The sequence below is a fragment of the Pongo abelii genome, chromosome 19 (assembly GCF_028885655.2).
Source record: "Pongo abelii isolate AG06213 chromosome 19, NHGRI_mPonAbe1-v2.0_pri, whole genome shotgun sequence".
Taxonomy (NCBI): domain Eukaryota; kingdom Metazoa; phylum Chordata; class Mammalia; order Primates; family Hominidae; genus Pongo; species Pongo abelii.
The window spans coordinates 5,270,495-5,288,267 of record NC_072004.2 but is presented as its reverse complement, the minus strand read 5'-3'; the positions used below and the strand labels follow the sequence as shown (position 1 = coordinate 5,288,267).

The window sequence follows — 17,773 nt, the reverse complement described above, 5'->3', positions numbered from 1 at the left end:
CCCAGGGCCAGGCACAGTGTCTCAAGCTTGTAATCCCAGCACTTTGGGAGGCCAGGGCAGGTGGATCACTTGAGCCCAGGACTTCCAGACCAGCCTGGCCAACATGGCAAAACCCCGACTCTACTAAAAATACAAGAATTAGCCGGGCGTGGTTGTGCACACCTGTAATCCCAGCTACTCGGGAGGCTGAAGCATGAGAATCATTTGAACCTGGGAGGCAGAGGTTGCAGTGAGCCGAGATCGTGCCACTGCACTCCAGCCTGGGTGACAGAGCGAGACTCTATGTATCTCCAAAAAAAGAAGAAAGAAGAAGCCTTACATAAATTGACTGGGCATTTCTGTTTTGTTTTCTGTGTCTGTTCATATCCTTTGTCCATTTTTCTACTGGGTCGTTGGTCTTTTTCTTAATGACTTGTAGAACTTTTAAAATCAATTCTGGAGATTCTAATCTTTTATTGGGTATGAAGAGACAAATATCCCCATCTGGGAAACTTCAAGTTTTTCTTTGGTTTAAATTATTAACACTTCTTCTTATAGTTCATGCTTTTTGATATAAAAATAGTTTCCTACGTTCCTTTCTGGCACCTGAAGTTTTTTCTCTGAATTCAACTGTGTTCTGAAAATGTTATATTTTCTCTGTAGACGTGAGAGGATCGTTAGCTGGGGTGTGGTGGCACACGCAGGCAGTTCAAGCTATGTGGGAGGCTGAGGTGGGAGGATTGGTTTGCAGTGAGCTATGATTGTATCACTGCACTCCAGCCTAGGGAACAGAGCAAGACCCCATCTCTGCGAACAAATAAATAGTGAATGAGTGGATTGTGATAGCGCTCTTTCTCCTATTAAGGACTGGTGCAAAGAGAATTTTGTCAACAGCAAGAATATGATGCTGGTAGCAGAAGTCAGAGCACAGCTGAGGGACATCTGCTTAAAGGTATTGTCTGGTCCTAGTGTTCTTAAAGGTGTTGTCTGGTCCTAGTGTTCTTAAAGGTATCGTCTGGTCCTAGTGTTCTTAAAGGTATCGTCTGGTACTGTGTTCTGTGGGTGACAAAGCTGTCACTTCATTCAAGGTAGAAATTTTGAAATTGCTTATTGCTAGTGATTATAAAAGGATTTCTCATTGTAGAAAATTTCACAAATAAGAAAAAAGGAAGTTACCCACAATTCCACATCTCAGTAGTTTAGCCTATTTCCTAATAGCTTATTTTTTACTGTATTTTTTTACATAGTAAATTATATGTATAATTTATATTTGGTTTTATAATCTTTATAAGCATTTTCCAGTGTTAGAATTCTTCATAAGTTTTTTTTTAAGTGGGAATATCTGCATTATTTCCTTTTAGATTACCAAAGTCGTGTATAGTATTTGACACAATGCAGAAAATAGTGATTTATAATGTAGAAAGTTTAAAAGTCTCCCATAATCATGCCTCTCCAGAGATAACTACTGTTAACAGTTTGGGGTAGATCCTTCTAGAATTTGTTTCTGTATATGTATGTTTTTGTGCATGTCTGTGTGCCTGTGTGTGAGCACACACATACATGGATACGTGTATATGAGGTATATGTTCCACAACTTCCTTTCTTCCACATGGCATATTTCTTTCTTTCTTTCTTTCTTTTTTATTATTTGAGACAGAGTCTTGCTCTGTCACCCAGGCTGGAGTGCAGTGGTAGCATCTCGGCTCACTCACCATAGCCTCCGCTTACTGCAACCTCTGCCTCCCGAGTTCAAGTGATTGTCCTGCCTCAGCCTCCCGAGTAGCTGGGATTACAGGCATGTGTCACCACGCCTGGCTAATTTTTGTATTTTTAGTAGAGACGGGGTTTCACCACGTTGGCCAGGCTGGTCTCAAACTCCTGACCTCAGGTGATTTGCCCGCCTTGGCCTCCCGAAGTGCTGGGATTCCAGGCGTGAGCCACCGCGCCCGGCCTCACATGCGTATTTCTCACATCCTTCCTGTGGCTGGGCTTTCAGTGCTGCATGTTTCTAGCTCATTCATTTTAGTGATTCCATAGCATTTCATTGTATTCAGTGCAGTTTATTTAAGCCTCTAATAATGGCCATTTAGGTTCTGTTGTAGTGGCCATCCTCCATATGTGCTGTGGTGCACACAGAATGAATTTCTAGATGGGGGAATTTGGATTTTGTTAGATATTGCCAAAGTGTCCACCACAAAGTGTTTTTTTTCTTTCTTTTTTTTCTTTTTTTTTTTTTTGAGACAGAGTTTTGCTCTTGTTGCCCAGGCTGGAGTACAGTGGCGCGATCTCGGATCACCGCAACCTCCGCCTCCCGTGTTCAAGCAATTCTCTTGCCTCAGCCTCCCGAGTAGCTGGGACTACAGGCATGACCCACCACACCCGGCTAATATTTTGTATTTTTAGTAGAGACGAGGTTTCACCATGTTAGCCAGGATGGTTTTGGCCTCCCAAAGTGCTGGGATTACAGGCGTGAGCCACCACGCCCGGCCTAATTTTTTGTATTTTTAGTAGAGACGGGGTTTCACTATGTTGGCCAGGCTGGTCTCGAACTCCTGACCTCAGGCGATCCACCCGCCTCGGCCTCCCAAAGTGCTGGGATTCCAGGTGTGAGCCACTGTGCCCAGCCCACAAAGTTTTATATTAGCTTTTTATCCCCTCTTAGAGTACATGGTGTTTTAAAGAGCTGTCATGGTATATTTAATGCTTGCATGACACTCCACATTTTATATCAGAGATAGAGGGTAGTGTAAGTGTTCTTTTGCTGTTGATCGCTGAGACAGTGTCCGTGTTTTTGCTGTCGTCATAAGCACTTTGTGGTGAATGTCTTGTGCTCCCCTCAGTGCGGACGCTGCTGGGAGACAGTCACAGCCTGTACCCAGGCCTGTGTCTGATGCCAACGGCCTACGGCTAGCACTAGAGCTGTTTCTTCTCTTAGTAGCCTATTGTATTCTGTCTTTCATACATTTTTTCAAACTGCTTTTGTATTTGAACAGTTTCCTGCCAGTCTGTCTCTTGGCTTCATAAGTTTTCTCAATTTATTATTGACAGTAGAAATGGTGCTTCTCTATTAGTTCTGAATTTATGACCCTGTAGTGGCCAGGGATACCTCTCTTTATATGCCAGACACTGGTCAAGGTCCTGAGACTTTACAGACATGCCTACTCAGTAACTAAGTAATAATCTAGACGGTGACCTGACGTACATACACTCATGCCAGGAGGCCATCAAATTAAAATAATCACTATCATTTATGAAGCATTTGTTCAGCACTGTTCTGAGTACTTTTTATGTGATTGCCTTATTTAAACTTGTCATTTCTTTTTTTTTTTCTTTTTTAACTCAGACCTTAACTCAAAGGATAAAATCCTCATTTCAACCTATAAGATTGATTCTTTTGTTATTCCCATTTTACAAATGATGAAACTAAGCCTCATCAGGTTAAATAATTTGCCCCAAATCACTCAGCCAGTGAGTGGTAAAGCTGATAGTCTGGAAGGAGAGACCACCAGTTAGCCTCTGGGGCTTCCTGGAGGTGGTGACAACTGAGCTAGATCTTGACAGATAAGGAGATAAAAGAGTATCTTCCAGGCCAGATGTGGTGGCTGGCTTATGCCTCTAGCCCCAGCACTTAGGGAGGCCCAGGCAGGTGGATTGCTTGAGGCCAGGAGTTTGAAATCAGCCTGACCAACATGGCGAAACCCTATCTCTGCTAAAAATAGAAAAATAAGCCAAGCATGGTGGTGCATGCCTATAATCCCAGCTACTCAGGAGGCTGAGGCACAAGAATCGCTTGAACCTGGGAGGCAGAGGTTGCAGCGAGCTGGGATTGTGCCACTGCACTCCAGCCTGGGCAACAGGGTGAGACCTTGTCTCTTAAAAAAAAATATCTTCTTCAGGCATAGATCAGCTGATTGTCAACAACAACAGAAACCCTAGAGCCATCTTAAAGGACAAAAGAAAGATTTTTCCAAGCATGGAAAGGTATCTCTGAGAACCTACAGGCAGGAAATAGAGTCACAGGAACTAGAAAAAGCCTGCAGGAACCAGGGCCACTGCTTTCTCTGGACCTGCTGCTTCTCTTGCTTTGAGTGCCCTCTGCGTGCCTCCTTCCCTTTTCTTACCTTTACCTCCGCGTGGAAGTGATTTCTCTGCATGGCCCCTCCACTCAAGAGCCCAGCAGAGATTGACAAGTTTTCCAGTTTCAAACCTAAAAGATGCCTGGAAGAGAAAAGCTGGCCAGCTTCGGTCCAGCGTGTGTGTACCACTTGTTTGTTCATCTGTGCCCAGAGGCGTAGGTTACATGACCCACTCATCAAGAGCAGTAGAACAAGGACATTGACTGGTGACTGACATTTCCTCTGATGAGACAAAGGCAGCATTTCTACTAAGAGTAGCAAATGTGAAGGCACAGATAGGAATCATGAAACGGGGCAAGGAAAGAGAAGGCAGCCAACTATGGGGGACCATGGAGTGACTAAAGAAGAGTGGTGAGGCCAGGCGCAGTGGCTCACGACTGTAATCCCAGCACTTTGGGAGGCCGAGGCGGGCAGATCACTTGAGGTCAGGAGTTCGAGACCAGCCTGACCAACATGGTGAAACCCCGTTTCTACTAAAAATACAAAAATTAGCCAGGCGTGGTGGCAGGCGCCTGTAATCCCAGCTACTTGGGAGGCTAAGGCAGGAGAATCGCTTGAACCTGGGAGGTGGAGGTTGCAGTGAGCTGAGATCGCACCATTGCGCTCCAGCCTGGGTGACAGAGAGAGACTCAGCCTCAAAAAAAAAAAAAGAAAAAGAGCGGTGAAAGGAAAGACAGGTGAGCGGCTCAGGGTGGCTCCTTCGTGGCTTCACCATGGGAAGTTTGCATTGTTTTGCGAGGAGCAGTAGAGACATTGTTGAAGGTATGTGAGTGGATGAAGAGTGATTTGAGTTGTACTTGAGGTAGATTAGCTTGGCAGCAGCATGTAGGTGAATCGGAGTGAGGAGATGGTGAGATGGTCAAAGCGAGAGGGAAGGGCCTTTCCTTTCCGGGCCATCCTGATGGAATTTAGGTGGGTGGGTCACCCAACCTGCCTGTGGTCTGGTGGCTAATGTGAGCGCCTCCGTCCCAGCCCTACCTTCACAGGAGGTAGTTTACCTGTTTCTGGTCCATGCTCCTCCAGCTGGGCCTTCTTCCCCTGACCTTGCTGATCCTTGGTGACCACCTCCGAATGTCAGAATCCACTTCGTTAGGCTCACAATGTGGGCTGCATTTGCCCCAGTGGGTCCAGTTGCCCCAACACACTGTGTAGTGCTCACCAGTGTTTACGTGTGGAGTCGGCTCCATTCCTCGCTTTCTCCCGAAACAGATGTCGATGCCGATCGCATCATCCCGAGGAGACGTGGAAAGTGTCCGCCGCTGCCTGGCTCACAGCCTCTTCATGAGCACCGCCGAGCTTCAGCCAGACGGCACCTATGCCACCACGGACACCCACCAGCCGGTGGCCATCCACCCCTCGTCTGTCCTCTTCCACTGCAAGCCGGCCTGCGTCGTGTACACTGAGCTGCTCTACACCAATAAGTGCTACATGCGGGACCTCTGCGTCGTGGATGCAGAGTGGCTGTACGAGGCTGCCCCTGAGTACTTTAGGAGGAAGCTGAGAACCGCCAGAAACTGAGCCGCCCCAGGATGCCACCAGAATCGCTGGTCCCTGGGAGCTTGGACTACAGTTGTCCTCACAGCAGGCTTCCAGATTGGCGCTTAGAGAAGTCTTGGAATCAGCTGAAGGTGCCTGACTTCCAGGAGCGTGAAAGCATCTTTGCTCAACTCCTGGGACTGAACCATGTAGACATGGACATATCATTCGTACCTGGAAACTTCAAAATTATGCTTTTGGTTCTTACTGGGTGACTTTGACTTAATTAACACCTGAGCCTCAGTTTTCTCATCTGCCAAATGGGAGTAATAATAATAATCCTTATAAAATTGGGTTCATAAAGTTTAGAAAAAAGGAATGGAAAGTACCCAGAACTACGCCTGGAGCACGACACACGTACAGTGAGTTGGGAGCCGTTAGGCTGAATGTTACTGCTTTCCATATGATGTGAATTAAGTACAGCAACATCCCAAGTTCTTGTGACTGAGGGATATATTCTGGAAGGGCCACAGGAGGTTGCGGAGCTTGGTTGTTGCCCTTGATTCTTGTTTAATGTCTCTCTGTATGCACTTTTAAAATAGAAAACACAACTGACTTCTGTAGAAGTTTCCAGAGGGAGGTGCTGTTATCTCGTACCTCCTGGGATGGCGATCCCTGCTGAACGCTTGTGTCTCAGGGTGGACCGCTCTGTGTCTGTCTCCAAGTAGAGACCAGTAAAGGAGCCTCCTGGTCCTCGGTAGGTGACCCTGTCAGTGCTTTCAGGAGACATGTAAGCTTCCTGGGTGAAGGTTGATTTGTACCTTCTGAATCCTGTCACGTGTAGACATGGGAAACTGACCTTTCAGTGTTTTGTTTGTGTAGGTGACTCCCACATACACAGTTGCCATTTTTCTCTCTAACTGGGCACCAGTGAACATGTGAGCATGAGTAGTGACTCTGCGTACCATTTCAGCTGTTTCTTTTTGGGCAGACCCCTGGTCAGAGGTGGTGGGGGTGGGGGAGGGAAGAGGGGTACCTAGAACCCAAAGAACATTGGCTTATGCCAGATACCACACCACATCTGGGCTTACATTCTTGTATCTTTTTTGGTGTTGTGGGCGGAGGGGCGGTTCAGTGAAGTCTGGAAGACCTGCTGGACAAATTCTAAAAGAGCTGTAACACTTATTCTTGCATCTTACTAATTTTCTATGCTATTTTTTCCTTCTTCGTAGGGACTTCGGGACAATCTGGCTTTACTGCTTTCTAACTGCTAGCCACCTCTCTCTGACCCTCATTGTCAGAGGGAATTAGAGGCTCTCCACAGTCTCTTCCTGTTCTGATATTCTGAGCAGAGAAAAGGCACTAACGGTTCCTCTTAGCTATTTAATTACCAGAAGCAAGTAATCTTTCCCCAGATAATGTTTTGCCCTAGAAGAAGCCATGATTTAGCTCTTTTATTGTGCTTACTTGGTCCAAATACATCTGTGGGGTGTTTTGTCATTTCTTAATGAATGAATCATAGTTATAACCAGGGGCCAAACTGCCCAAGAGGCTCTTCAGAGATCATGGACGGTCTCTTTCTGGAAGCTGCGGCCTGACGGAGCAGCCCTGGAGTTGTGTATGTCAAGTCCGGCTCAGTCTTTATTTCCAACGCTAGCCGTGGTCCTGTGCAGTGAAGCTCTCAGCTAGTGTTTAGGGCTGTCTGTCAGAAATGGTTATACGTGGGCGAAGTAAGATCTGACAGCTCCTAGATACCTTATCTTACTGAATTTTTAAACTTTGAACCAGTTCTTCCACTTACTGACTTGTTACCATTGCTGACTTTCTGAAAAGTTTTCCAGTTTTTTGGTTTTTTTTTTTTCAGTAGGGGATTAGGATGTTTAGTCCTACTTGGTAAGAAAAAGTATTGTATTTTTAATCATTCATAGTGCTGGTAAAAAAAAAAAAATTGGGTGGCCAGGTGCAGTGGCTCACACCTGTAATCCCAGCACTTTGGGAGGCCGAGGCAGGCAGATCACCTCATGCCTGTAATCCCAGCATTGGGATGGGAGGCCGAGGTGGGTGGATTGCTTGAGAAGTTCAAGACCAGCCTGGCCAACATGGCAAAACCCCGTCTCTACTAAAAATACAAAACTTAGCTGGGCATGGTGGCACATGCCTGTAATCCCAGCTACCCGGGAGGCTGAGGCACAAGAATTGCTTGAACTTGGGAGGCAGAGTTTGCAGTGAGCCAAGATCGCACCACTACATTCCAGCCTGGCCGGCATTGTGAGACTGTCTCAGAAAAAAAAGAGAAAGAAAGAAAGAAAGAAAAAGAAAAAACTTGGGGTAATTTATGTCCAGCTTAAGTACCTGAACAGTTTCCGGAAATGTATATTTTTTTTCTGAGAGGCAAAGGATGTAAACAGCTTCTAAGTAGCTTTAATGTTTCTGTACAGAAATATGTTTATCACTGTAACATTGTGGTAGAGTTTTAATACAGTATTTAGTTTTTTATTGGGCTTTTTAAAAAAGTTAATTTTTAACATAGCTGCTCAGGGATTAAATCAGATTGGAAAACCCATTCTGACTCCACATATTGCTACAAAGAAATACATCGTTGTTTATATTGAGCTGCAGTACACTTTAAACTTAAGAAAGTTAAATGTTTCACAATAACATTGCAATATAATCTTCAGCTACTCTCTTTCAATTGGTAAAATCTCTGATGGTGTGATACCTCTTTGCCAACCTACGAAACCCATATCTGGAAGAATCACCAGCTCCCGTGAGCAGCTTCATGTAAATAGATGCACTCCAAGCAGATTGCATGCCTCAGGTGTTTGTCTTCTAGTAATCATGGAGTGTGCAACACCCAGAGTAACACTACAAGGGGCAGGACTGCAAACAGCAGGTCCTGGCTAAAAACCCTTAATGCTGCATTGCTGCCAGTTGTAAAGAGACGCCTGAATGGAGGCAAGTTTTGCCCTGTGGGTGAAACTGATGATGTACTGTACTGTCATATATAAATCCACTAAATCCAGCTACCAGGAACTGCCTGGAACTGTGGCCATGCATTTTTTTTTTCTTTAAAGACCAGTGTGATAGTAGGCCATGCATCTGAGATACGATATTCCTTGGTAACTAGAGGGAGAAAAAAAAAATCAAGTAGGTTCAGGCTTATGTTGTATTTTGAGAGTCTGGTTTTATTTGAACAGAAATAACTCTACAGAAAGCTCTTGTAAATAATGCTCAAATTCGCACCTGACGATCGAATCCATTAAAAATGAATCTTGTATATGATGTGTGTGGCTTGTTTCTTGGGTCTCTTTTCCGTTATTCATAGAAAATTATTTAGAAAATATTAAGTGTTAGTCTTATCATGAGTTAGTAAGACATACCTTCTTAGTAGCTTATATGTCCTGTATATCCTGGGAAGGTAGGATTGTTGATTCTTAATCTAAATCTGAACCCCGTCTTTGGGTTATATTAATTTACTGGAGCAACTCACAGAACTCAGGGAAACACATTTACCGGTTTCATACAAAAGATATGACCAAGGATACAGATAAGGAGATGAGCAAGGTGGGGAATGGGAAGAAGCTCCCAGCCTCCATGCCCTCCTGGGCCACCACCCTCCAGGAACCTCCATGTATTTAGCTATCAGAGGCTCTCCAAACCCTGTCCTTGGGTTTTTATGGAAGCTTCTGGACTTATCTAAATGATATAAGCCGGCTTCTTGTCCCCAGAAAAATGATGTTCCATTAGAACTTGGATGCAAGGTTGGAGGTGCAGAGATGGAAGGTCACAGAAATTAATCATGGATCTTGCCCTTGAGGATGTCACAGTCTAGTCGGGTTCAACCTGGTTAAAGCAGCAATGCTAGGAGGTTCCTGTTGAAAAGAGAATGAAGCACATGGGCTGGGTGCGCACAAGCATGAGTTCCGAGCCGAGCCGTGGAAAAAAGGTTCTAGGAAGGCCTCTTTCAGGAAAACCGTCAGACTTTGCTTTGCTCTCACAACACAACAATCAACACAGAAGACTTCTGTGACCAAACGTTTGGGTTTTTTCCCTCCACACTAAGCAGCAGACACCAGCTGGGTGTCCTCCAATTCAATCCCAACAGTATCTACCTGGAAATAGCGTCAGATCCCATAGGTTGAGGGCTCAATCCCCAAGACCGCCCCCACCTTCAGACAGCAATGGCAAGTCTGGGCCTCCGAAACTTCCGACCAACCCGCTTCAAGTTGGGGTTCCCACGACCCCCCTCTTTGGGTTATATTAACTCACTGGAGCAGCTCACAGAACTCAGGGAAACACATTCACCGGTTTCATATAAAGGATATGGCCAAGGATACAGATGAGGAGCAGGGTGGGGAATGGGAAGAAGCTCCGAGGTTCCTTGCCTACCCTGGGCCACCACCCTCCAGGAACCTCCACGTACTCAGCTATCAGAGGCTCTGCAAACCCTCTCCTCTTGGATTTTTATGGAAGTTTCTGGACATCAGCATCCCTTCTCCCAGGGTATAGGGTGGGACCTTCTCTGGGAAGGGACTTAAGACCCATAATCAGAAATGTGGGAGGAGATTAGAGTCCTGCTTTGGGGCAGGTAAAAGGAGGGCAGGAGAAGGGGAGAGAGAGTCTGTTTCCTGAGGCCTAACACACCCAACATTATCACAGAACACTGTATCAAGGGCATGGGAGTTACGATCCAGGAACTGTGGGTGAAAACCAATAAATATATATATCATAACACCACAGCCTCCTAGAGGAAAGTGACCGTGAAAGGGTCTGGTGAGAGCTGGCGGGAGACAAGAGTGCATTCCACGCAGCCCAAAAGCCTCGCGTGCTTTGAGAACTGTACGTGGAAAGTGGGTAAGCGGCCACTAGAGGGAATTAAACAGCTTCGGACAGCGGACTCAGCCCAGCGCAGCAAGAAACCTCCGGAATCCGGATTCGAGGCTTTCCGGGCTGCACCAGAGGTCTGCAGCAGAGGGCGCGATTCCGCCCGCTGGCCTTAGGTCTTCAGAGCGCCGGCGCGGGAAGCGCTTCCGGGCAGGGGCGGGGCTTCCGGCCGCGCGTTAGGTCGTGGGGCACCTAGGTCTGGGTCGTCGTTTGCGTCTGCACGTGTTCGCAGTCGTTTCCGCGATGCTTCCTTTGCTGCGCTGTGTGTCCCGTGTGCTGGGCTCCTCCGTCGCCCGCCTCCGCGCTGCCGCGCCCGCCTCGCCTTTCCGGCAGCTCCTGCAGCCGGCGCCCCGGCTGTGCGCCCGGCCCTTCGGGCTGCTCAGCGTGCGCGCAGGTTCCGAGCGGCGGCCGGGCCTCCTGCGGCCTCGCGGACCCTGCGCCTGTGGCTGTGGCTGCGGCTTGCTGCACACCGAAGGTGAGGTTTAGCGGGCCGGGGGTGTGGTTTGCGTTCCACAGAGGGAAAACGTAGACCAGGAGTGGGGCCTGCAACCGACTTCTGAGGTCTGGGACATTTTTCCATTGATTGGCAACCAGTGGGTTAAACCCACGTATGATCATATTTCCCCCACCTCCCCATCCACTGGTTTCATTTTCTGTTGGTAGGGGGTGAATAAGATTAAATACTAGAGAGGGTACCTTTATCCTTAGTCTTATTCTATCGAAAGTGGACCTTTGGGAAGGCCCATGGTCGTGGTTGAAAATAGCATAGTTATATCGTTGGCAAGTGGAAGAGGATTGGAAATTCTCCTGCTTTATAGCGGAAAGTGGTAATGCGTTCATTGTTGGAAATCACTTTTCCAGAATCAGGCTCAGCTTCCTACTAATATTATGGTATTTTTACAGATAAGGAAACCGAGGCTTCTAGAGTGACGGTAATAGCAAAAAGATTAGAAACAGTCCAGGTTTCTGGCTGCAATAACCTGGGTAATAGTTTTATGTTTTAGACTAACTGGCTTTCCTTTTTATGTATCTGGATTTCTTTTCCAGGAGACAAAGCTTTTGTTGATTTCCTGAGTGATGAAATTAAGGAGGAAAGAAAAATCCAGAAGCATAAAACCCTCCCTAAGATGTCTGGAGGTTGGGAGCTGGAACTGAATGGGACAGAAGCGAAATTAGTGCGGAAAGTTGCCGGGGAAAAGTAAGTACTGGTCTGGGGATCCCAGAGCAGCAACTCCCTTAACCTTGCAGGACCCGTCCTGGGTCATCCCCAGAAGAGCCTTGAGTTCAGGTGTGGATACTTTGATAAATGGGTTTCAAGAGAGTGAAGGATTCATTTGGACAACTTAATAAGCCCCAAGCAGTCCATTCACTGAACACAAATTTGCTGTGGGCTGGTTACTAAGGAGACAAAAATGTAGCGCAAAAAAGTACTGACAGAATCAGTTTGATCTGTGATTTACAGCCCTGATAAAATAGGACGCTGCTCTCTAATGTTTAGCATGGGTGAAAATGAAAAATGTGTAACTTATATGTAACAGGATGGGGTTACACTGTAGTAAGGGCTGCCATCAGAGGCGGGGAGTTTGTGACGTAAGTCAGCTCCCCCCACCATCTCCTAAACTGTTAAAGTGTTTACACTTTTCTGCATTATAGTCATCCATAATGTCATTACACAGGTAAACATTTGGCATCTTCCAGATTTTTAAATTGAGGCTGGGCACGGTGGCTCACGCCCATAATCCCAGCACTTTGGGACGGGCAGATCATGAGGTCAGGAGAAAATCCTGGCTAACACTAAAACCCCGTCTCTACTAAAAATTAACTGGGTATGGTGGCACGTGCCTGTAGTCCCAGCTACTCGGGAGGCTGAGTTAGGGGAATCGCTTGAACCTGGGAGGTGGAGGTTGCAGTGAGTCGAGATCGCGCCACCGCGCTCCAGCCTGGGCAACAGAGCAAGACTCCATCTCAATAATAAATAAATAAATTGAATTTCCTTCATAATTGACCTTATGATGTGTATATAATTCTTTTTTTAAATCACAGCTTTCATGAGATTTAATTTAGATGGCATACAATTTACCCATTTATTGAAGTTTATTAAGTGGTTCTTAGTCCTCACAGAATTATGCATCGGTTATCACTACCTAATTCTAGAACACTGTTGTCATCCCCAAACAATACCTATTAGCAGTCACTCATTATTCTTCCCGCTAGCCACCCCAGGTAATCACTAAGCTACTTTCTCTATGGATTGCCTCTTTTGGACATTTCATATAAATGGAGTCATACAATTTATAGCTTCCCCCCCCACCCCACGGAGTCTTGCTCTGTCACCCAGGATGGAGTGCGGTGGTGCGATCTTGGCTTGCTGCAACCTCTGCCTCCCAGGTTCTGACAATTCTCCTGCCTCAGCCTCCTGAGTAGCTGGGATTACAGGCGTGCGTCCGGTTAATTTTTGTATTTTTAGTAGAGACTGGGTTTCACCATGTTGGCCAGGCTGGTCTCAAACTCCTGACCTCATGATCCATCCGCCTCGGCCTCCCAAAGTGCTGGGATTTCAGGTGTGAGCCACCCTGCCCGGCCTATTTACCTTTTTAATTGTTGGGTTGTAAGAGTTAAGTTTTTCTGCGTACAATTATCTTATCAAATTAATGATTTGTAAGTACTGTTTCCCATCTTGTGGGTTTCCTTTTCACTTTCTTGGTAATGTCCTCTGACACAAAAGTTTTTAATTTTGAGGAAGTTCAGTTTACCTATTTTTTTGGTCGCTTGTGCTTTTTAATTTATTTTTTACTTTGCTTCTAATTCACCAAGTGCAACTTGTGCTTTTTTAGTGTCACAGCTAAGAAACCACTGCCTAACCCAAGGTTGTGAAGATGTATGCCTTAATTTTTTCAAAAAGTTTTCTAGTTTTAGCTCTTAGTTTAGGTCTGTGATTCATTTTGAATATGGTGTGAAGTAGGGTCCTGATTTTCTTGCCTGTTGCATAGTGTGTTTTTGCCCTACACAGGTCAGTTGTGTCTCCTGTAATCTCACCTAAAAACCATTCACGCAAGGTTTTCATAGCTATTTGGGGGCCATTAAAAATAATGCTCTGATGAACATCATTCAATTTCTGTGCCCAGGAGCTCAGCTTAGTCAGCACAGTTGGAATTAGACAGATTTTGTCAACCTCAGACTGCCTGTGTTGCCATGGAAAGGTGGCTTCCTGGCAGAGCAGCTAGTTAGCACAAGTGGAGGGGCCACACTTCATGTACTTTTTTTTTTTTTTTTCCTGAGACAGAGTCTTGCCGTGTTTCCAGGCTGGAGTGCAATGGCATGATCTCAGCTCACTGCAACCTCCACCTCCCGGGTTCAAGCAATTCTCCTGCCTCAGCCTCCCGAGTAGCTGGGATTACAGGCCCACACCACCACGCCCAGCTAATTTTTTTTTTTTTTTTTGTATTTTTAGTAGAGATGGGGTTTCACCGTGTTGGCCAGGATGGTCTCGATCTCTTGACCTCGTGGTCTGCCCACCTTGGCCTCCCAAAGTGCTGGTATTACAGGCATGAGCCACTGCGCCCAGCCTTCATGTACTCTTGTATGGAATGGTGCCTGCCAGAGTTGCATAGCCCAGCAGTTCTGGTTCTAAACCTTATGTCCCAGGAATTTTGACTCAAACTTTGGAACATGATTTGTCAGGTGTGGATTCTTGCACCTTAAAATTGTCACTAGTTGGTGTCTCTGGCCTGCTTTGTGACTATGAAACTTCCCACAAGTACTCTAAGGGATGACTCTCTACTACAGCCTTTGTTCTTTGTGAGGCATCCCCTTCCCGGGTCCAGGGCTGCTCTTGGTGTTTAGCAGATGCAACCCTCCATTGCTTCTTCCTTTCCTTGCAGGGCAAATTTTCTGATGGGGAAAGTCTCTTAAAGGGGCTTCTGTTCCATCTCACCAGCCTCTTAGGTCCTTACTTTGACCAAGGGTTCCCTGGAAAGACCAGGGTGGGCAGTGTCAGCTGGCTGTGGCCGTGAGATGCCCAGTCAGCACATGGCAGTGAGCCCTGGGGTACTGGCCCTGTTGGGAGTAACCCATGCATGACTTGTTTGGCTGAGATAAACTGAGGCCAGCTTTGGCTTCCATCAGCTGGTACATGGTAGGCACACTTCAGACCTGCTGAGTCACTCAGGATTGGATGTAGGCACCCAGCCTAGTTTGAAGTTCTGCATATAATTCAGCCAGCTAGGACACAGACATTGTTTCAATACGCCTTTTTAACTGTAGCAGACTTCCACATTTACGTGTTAGCCTGCTCAGTTAAAACCATGCCTTGTCTGTTTTCTCTTGCCGTTTTAGAATCACTGTCACTTTCAACATTAACAACAGCATCCCACCAACATTTGATGGTGAGGAGGAACCCTCGCAAGGGCAGAAGGTTGAAGAACAGGAGGTAAGCTTAACACTCAGCTTTTACCTCAGTTCTGACAGGCTGTCCCTGGGGCTTATAGGAAGAAGCATTTTTCTTTGCTCTTTCAAAAAAAAAAAAAAATTCCTCTAAGGCCAGTCGCATGGCTCACGCCTGTATTCCCAGCACTTTGGGAGGGCAAGGTGGAAAGATCCCTTGAGGCCAGGAGGACCAGCCTGAGTAATATGGCAAGACCCTGCCTCTACGAAAGCTTTAAAAAAAAAAATTAGCCGGGCGTGGTGGTACATGACTGTGGTTCCAGCTATGCAGGAGGCTGAGGCAGGAGGAATCAGTGGTTTCTGGCCAGCTTTAACAGTACTGTAGTCCTCTTCCTTTTCCCAGGGGCCGAATATGTTGCCGTCTGCCTGCTCAGGCTTAGTTTGGCAGTGTTCTCTTAATGGAAAGGAAATGAAATGGTCTCAACCTTTCCCGTGATAGAGAGTTTTTTGTTGTTGTTGTTGTTGTTGTTGTTTTTGAGACAGGGTCTCGCTCCATTGCCCAGGCTGGAGTGCAGTGGCGCGATCTCTGCTCACTGCAGCTTCCACCTCCCATGTTCCAGCGATTCCCCTACCTCAGCCTTCCGAGTAGCTGGGATTACAGACGTGTGCCACCATACCTGGTTAGTTTTTGTATTTTTAGTAGAGGCAGGGTTTTACCATGTTTGCCAGGCTAGCCTCAAACTCCTGACCTCAAGTGATCCAGCCGCCTCGGCTTCCCAAAGTGCTGAGATTACAGGGGTAAGCTACCATGCCCGGCCTGTGGGGAGATTTTTTATATTGGAGGTTATCATTTGGTGTGTTTGTATGTGAGCAATGTTCCTAACATATCAGTCACAAGCTGGTAATACACAACAGCCATTTAACCAAGATAAGAATGCCAGGGCAGGCCAGGCGTGGTGGCTCACGCCTGTAATCCCAGCACTTTGGGAGGGCAGATCACAAGGTCAAGAGATCGAGACCATCCTGGCCAACATGGTGAAACCCCATCTCTACTAAAAATACAAAAATTAGCTGGGCATTGTGGCAGGCGCCTGTAGTCCCAGCTACTCGGGAGGCTAAGGCAGGAGAATCGCTTGAACCCGGGAGGCACAGGTTGCGGTGAGCCGAGATCACACCACTGCACTCCAGCCTGGCGACAGAGCAAGACTCTGTCTCAAAAAAAAAAAAAAAAAGAATGGCAGGGGCATAAGAGACTTTAACTGGATCATGCCTACTCTTCAAACATTTTAGGAAGTGCTGTGCCCAGCCAAGTAACCAGCCAGTATGAGGGCCACAGAGTCCCTAGACCTTCTGCCCAAGAGCCATCAGTACAGTGTTAGGTCATGACCTGGTGTGGACGGCACAGCTCTCTGGTGTGCTGCTTTCCCAGCCGCCCCAACTAACATCTCCCTGACATTGGACCCAGTCTGCTCCCAGAGCTCCGCATCAGAGGAAAAGCTGCTGCTGTTATTTAGCCATAAGGATGGCCAGGTTCCCCAGCCTTTGACCCTGGTCCCTTATGAAGACTCCTGGAACAGTCAAGCTGGAAAGAGATCTTGAAACTTCAGGAAAGCTTTGCAGTGTACGGGTGGAGGAAAAGGCTTGGAATGTTAAGGGACTGATATAAACTCAGTTAATTGGCACATAGCTGAGGCTGGTGTCCAGATTTCTTCATTGAAAACCCAGTGTGTTATTTAAACAAGCAGGGTGCCAACAGAAGTGAGATAAAGCTCTTCATTTGGGAATAGTATGGCATAAGACTATTAAAATGGCTACACAATATCCTAATAGTGGTGGCCATCAGATACTCTGAACAGAGATCCTTGATCCAGGCATCCATCTCCTTCCAGCAGTGGCATGTACTGACTTCTTGTTTCCCCAGCCTGAACTGACATCAACTCCCAATTTCGTGGTTGAAGTTATAAAGAATGATGGCAAGAAGGCCCTTGTGTTGGACTGTCATTATCCAGAGGATGAGGTATGCAGGATGGAGTGCTAGCCCCTTGGCACCCCCGGGGAACGGTGTGTCCTTTGGGAACTTACTGTCCCTATTTTAGCAGAAATTTAAACACTTTCTAGCTTAGACCAGCCCAGCAGGGGGAGAGAGGTGGGGAGTGAGGGAAGAGGGTTAAAACCTGATGAGTTTCGTGCTGTCAGTGGCCCCCTTTCTTCCCATGAGTCTAGCTTGTCCTGGAGAACCCTTCAGTTTCCCCAAATATTGTTTCTTGTCAGGTTGGACAAGAAGATGAGGCTGAGAGTGACATCTTCTCTATCAGGGAAGTTAGCTTTCAGTCCACTGGCGAATCTGAATGGAAGGATACTAATTATACACTCAACACGGATTCCTTGGACTGGGTGAGTGCTTGATAAGATGGTGGAAGCTTTTGGGCCTTGGAAGGAAGGGTCCTAGCCTAGTTCAAGGGGAGAAAAAAGCATTTTAATGTTCATTACAGATTTTTTTTTTTTAAACTAGTAAATGTTGTTCTTTGCAGGCCTTATATGACCACCTAATGGATTTCCTTGCCGACCGAGGGGTGGACAACACTTTTGCAGATGAGTTGGTGGAGCTCAGCACAGCCCTGGAGCACCAGGAGTACATTACTTTTCTTGAAGACCTCAAGAGTTTTGTCAAGAGCCAGTAGAGCAGACACGCTGAAAGCCATAGTTTCATGGCCGGCTTTGGCCAGTGAACAAATCCTACTCTGAAGCTAGACATGTGCTTTGAAATGATTATCATCCTAATATCATGGGGGAAAGATACCAAGTTTAAATTATATGTTTTGCGCTCTCATTTATTATCATTTTTTCTGTACAGATCTATTATTTCTAGATTTTTGTATAACGCGATAGACATAAAATTGGTTTATCTCCTCCAA

At 46.4% G+C, this 17,773-nt stretch overlaps 2 protein-coding genes, 1 long non-coding RNA gene and 1 other non-coding gene across 6 annotated transcripts in view; 2 read left to right on the top strand and 2 right to left on the bottom strand.

Annotated features, from left to right (window-relative positions):
- The window catches only part of DHX33 (DEAH-box helicase 33), a 27,559-nt gene extending 18,691 nt beyond the window's left edge, over positions 1-8,868 (top strand). For 2 of the 3 annotated variants that reach the window (XM_002826903.5, XM_054536057.2), the window contains 2 exons: positions 845-931; positions 5,325-8,868. In XM_002826903.5, the coding sequence (XP_002826949.3) occupies positions 845-931; positions 5,325-5,633 (396 nt within the window). In that variant the 3' untranslated portion in view covers positions 5,634-8,868. The remainder of the gene's footprint in view (positions 1-844; positions 932-5,324) is intronic. The other variant, XM_054536056.2, reaches the window with a different exon arrangement.
- LOC112129770 (U7 small nuclear RNA) lies at positions 6,714-6,775 on the bottom strand. Its single transcript, XR_002912123.3, has one exon. It is a non-coding gene; the product is annotated as a U7 small nuclear RNA (small nuclear RNA).
- On the bottom strand, positions 8,644-10,650 carry LOC134760457 (uncharacterized). The gene is made up of 2 exons (XR_010137914.1): positions 10,512-10,650; positions 8,644-9,463 (listed from the first exon to the last, which is right to left on the bottom strand). It is a non-coding gene; the product is annotated as an uncharacterized LOC134760457 (long non-coding RNA).
- On the top strand, positions 10,541-17,773 carry C1QBP (complement C1q binding protein). The gene is made up of 6 exons (XM_002826905.6): positions 10,541-10,950; positions 11,523-11,673; positions 14,811-14,904; positions 16,780-16,875; positions 17,130-17,252; positions 17,390-17,773. The coding sequence occupies exons 1-6, from the start codon at positions 10,719-10,721 to the stop codon at positions 17,537-17,539; spliced, it is 846 nt and encodes a 281-aa protein (XP_002826951.3). The 5' UTR covers positions 10,541-10,718; the 3' UTR covers positions 17,540-17,773.